The sequence below is a fragment of the Meleagris gallopavo genome, chromosome 9 (assembly GCF_000146605.3).
Source record: "Meleagris gallopavo isolate NT-WF06-2002-E0010 breed Aviagen turkey brand Nicholas breeding stock chromosome 9, Turkey_5.1, whole genome shotgun sequence".
NCBI lineage: Eukaryota > Metazoa > Chordata > Aves > Galliformes > Phasianidae > Meleagris > Meleagris gallopavo.
This window is the reverse complement of record NC_015019.2, coordinates 11,336,066-11,339,961: the sequence shown is the minus strand read 5'-3', so window position 1 is coordinate 11,339,961 and position 3,896 is coordinate 11,336,066. Positions and strand designations below refer to the sequence as shown.

Below are 3,896 nucleotides of genomic sequence, written 5' to 3'. Positions count from 1 at the left end.
CTTTCATGAGGCAAGGACCCTGTAAGGACCTCCTTGTCCTCTTCCCAGTCACAGATATTGATCTCCTCCATCCTTATTGCATCCTGGCAGGACAGAGCAGAGCTTCTGAAACAACTTTGCCACCAAAGTGCTCCCTCATGGAAGAACTGAAAACAGACCCAGAAACAAAATGTTTTCAGATGTTCTCTCACGGTGGCAGAAGTGTCTGATGGAGACAGATGGGATTTGGCTTCTGTTTCACAGAGCAGGCTGCTCAGATCTGCATTGTTGTGCAGAACAAGACACCGAGAGAGCAATAACCAGCAATTTGTGGGCAGGGCGCTTGCCTGGGAATGCAGACCCATGGGTTCACCTTCCCGCTTATTTGAATGAGTGATATTATTTTAGGATGGATGGTTTTCTAGGGACCTCTAAATGAAAGAGTGAGTTACATTATCCCTTAGCGGGAAAACAAGCTTTGAAAGCTCAGCCTCCCCCTTAGAACACAGAGCCCTGGCTTTCTGAAATTCAGCAGCTGCTGCAACAGCTTGGGGAAGCTTTGTGGTGAGAGCAGCCACCGTCCCAAGGGATGCTCTCACCCACCGTGCTCCATGTTCCTCTGTGAGGGACCCCATACTTCACTGAGGCCACCATGGGAGGTTGTGGGCTTCTTATGGCATGCTCAAACCCACCCACAAAGCAGGTGCTCTGGCATATAGAATCATAGAATCATTAAGGCTGAAAAAGACCACTAAGATCACCGAGTGCAACCATCAACCTGTCAAACATAGGGATGGGTTGGCTTGTACGCATCTAGCTTAATGCAGTCCCCACCTCTCATTCACAGCAGGGCTCCCTTCAGAAAAGCTGATGTGCAGGTCAGATTGAAAGAATCACAGGGATACCTCCTGGCTGGGGACTTTTGTAAACACATGACTAATCCCCCAACACACATGCAACCCTTCCTGATTTACTATGGATGCTGACAGCAGTTGGTCTGCCCACGCATAGCCCATGTGCCCATCCATGGAGGTGCCAGCAAAGCCACTAGCCACTGAGCTGGGGCAGTCAGCTCCTCCTCAAAGCCCTGTGGATGAATGGAGAACAGAGCTGCCCTCCTGGGAAGGCAAAGATCACCTCCAGGTCCAGCAAGCTCGAGGGAAGCAATCTGAGCAAGACCCAACACTCCCCTTGAGCAGAAATGCTCAGGAGAAGGAGCAGCAGGTAAAAGAGGTGACACCAGGAAAGCACCTTCTGCCCTTTTTCCTTGAAACCTTGGTAGCAGAGAGCTTCCCTCCTGCCCTCAGCCACCCACTTCTTTTTGCCCTGCTTGAGTGACTTGCTGTGATGGCTCAGAGGATAACAACCTCGATCAGATGATTTTCTGCACCACCACTTCTATGCACATTGTTTCTCCTAAGGATCCAATTAACCAGGCTCTCCTCCCAGCCATGGGCTGCAGTAAAAGCATGCTCTTCCTATTACTGGATGTATTCAAAGAAAATAAACAGCCCCAAATTTGTCAGAGCTGAGACAGTTAGACCTCAGCAACAGTATTTTCACATTATGCATTTGTTTTCAAATGATTCAAAACCATTCTGCTCCAATCATATTTTGCACAGGGTATAGTGCTTAAGAGCCCACATCACACAGCCCTGCAGATTGACACCACGTTGACTTTGTTGTTATGGTTTCCCAATTGGGAAAAACACTTTATCCCAGGAGATTCATTTTTTCAGACCAGTTGCAGAGGGGAAAAGCAAATATCTTAACACTGGCATTACTCATAAGGCAGCAATTTCTTTTTCCAATCAGTCCTAATTGCTTAAAAAAGAAATCTTTAGTTTAAAAAAAAACCCAACAACTAAACAGTGTCCATCTCCTCTACGTAAAAGGATTTTAATTCTGCCCTTCACCCTCTCTGAAGAGCTAAGTTCCGTTTTCTCTTTTGCAAGCTGGTTGTAATTTCCTCTTTAAAGTGCTGTTGCAATGAGGAATGTGCCCTTATAAAAATAGCGTTTTCACCTTCTGCTTCATCCAGACACAGAATGCCTCGCCGTGAAGTTGTAGCTATCCCTGTGTGCTAGAGGGCTTTAGCTCTGTTGCTTCTTTGGAAACCAGCTGCAAGCCTCCCTCCTGGCTGAACCCTGGGCAGAAATGCCTCTTTGGCTGGCATCCAGCTGGCAAAGCTCCCTAACCCAGGGCTTCACCTCTTGCCGCTTGAGGAGATGAGAAACAAGGCAGGGAGGTGTGTGCTGGGATGCTGAGATCCAGCACAGCCATGGGGAGGAATCAGGGGATGGACCAAGGAGTGACAGTGGGTGATTTGGGATCGCATCAGCATCCCTGCAGGGCTGGGTGGTACGGTCCAACTGGCAGGGCTCAAAGAGGGGGAGAGGGGCAAAGTGAGGCAAGGTAGATTTGAGTTTGAACACACGCACTGATGCACATCACTCCCTTTGCCCTGCTCAAGCAACCCCCCCGGGTGCACACACAAACCTCCTTGCAGACGCACACACGGGCGAGTGGGTTTTGTTCCTTTATTACACATCGCCCAGCAAAGCAGCAGCCAGCCCTGAGAGGCTGCAGAGAGCTGCGAGTGGAGAGACCTTCAGAGAGGCTGCCCAAAGTGCAACAGTATTCACATTTGGCAATTATTCCTTTGGACCTACAGAGGCTGAGCCCAGATGATCCTAACCCATCCCCCTGCAGCCTGCAGAGAGGGGAGGGCACATTTTGGACAGCCCTCCGAGGAGTTTGAGGGATGTGTAAGCATTTGACGCCCTATAGTAACAAGCCTCCCCCCGCCCACCTCCCCCCAACAAGCATCTCAGCCCCTACCCACCCCATCCCCCCCACTGAGGCACCCCAGGGCAGCAGTGATGCTTCGAACTAGAAACCCTGACACAAGGTGAGGGTGTGGCTTTAGCTAACCTTCCCCAGCACCGACAGTCGAAATGCTAAGCTGCTTACAGGAGCTAATGGCAATATATCCATGCTGTGAGGCTGCATCTTCCCTCCAGCTGCCTTCCTCTCTGCTGCCCACCTTTCTCCATGTCCTTAACCCAACACTTGAGCTCCTCGGATGCTCAAGCACAGTGTCTGCAGCATGGTCCCACTTGGCTGCGGGACATAGAGCATGAGAGCTGAGTTCGGTATCCATCACAGATGGATCCTGGGCAGATGGGATCCTGGCACAGATGGGATCCTGGCACAGTTCGGTGTCCCACCCCTCCCACCCAAAAAACGTGCTGTGCCAATGTCCAAGTCCACACGTCCGGGAGGGTTGGGATCTACTGCAGGATTTGGAGAGAGGAAAGGAGTCTGGTGGTCAACAGCTGCTACAAGGAGGAGCCAAACAGGATCAATGTAGAGGAAGGAAGGGAAAAAACCCAAGAACAAACTCAAAAAGGAGACAAAAGGGGGACACTGGGATTCAGGGGATGGATGTCTACTTCTAAAGGCAACAGGAGAGGAAAGGGAGAGTTGGCGTTCGGTGGTTGGACAGGTGTTTATTTTTGGTGTCACTCACGATAGAAAACATATTCGGTGTAAGAGGTCCAGATCCTGTCGTCTGTCTGGTCGTGGGCGAAGGCACAGGTGCCTGTGGAGTTGCAAGCCACCATGTGGAAGCCAGCGTCAGCCAGTTTGTCAAAGGCTTGCTCCAGGAAGGTGAATTTGAGGTAGTACCGGGAGGTGTACCTCTCCGGAGGCCTGTCCGGGTCCCTGCTCTCATTCAAGGTATCCCCAAAAACCTCCTTGGCCAGCGACGTCTTGCCGCAGACCATGATCCGCGCCACCCGGCGGAACTTGGCATCCGTCTGGCTGTCCCTGCCCAGCGTGTAGGAGCCGCGGTAGCCGATGGTGATGAACCCAGCCCTGCGGATGTCAGGGCCGGCTGCGCCTGCTGTGCCCGT

The 3,896-nt window shown here is 51.4% G+C and overlaps 1 protein-coding gene across 1 annotated transcript; it reads right to left on the bottom strand.

Annotated features, from left to right (window-relative positions):
• Window positions 1-2,505: 2,505 nt before the first annotated feature.
• LOC104912195 (BTB/POZ domain-containing protein KCTD12-like) lies at window positions 2,506-3,890 on the bottom strand (the record flags this gene model as incomplete). Its single annotated transcript, XM_010715320.1, has 1 exon — window positions 2,506-3,890. A coding segment is annotated over one exon (387 nt), but the record flags the coding sequence as incomplete, so codon positions are not given.
• Between the last annotated feature and the right edge of the window lie 6 nt (window positions 3,891-3,896).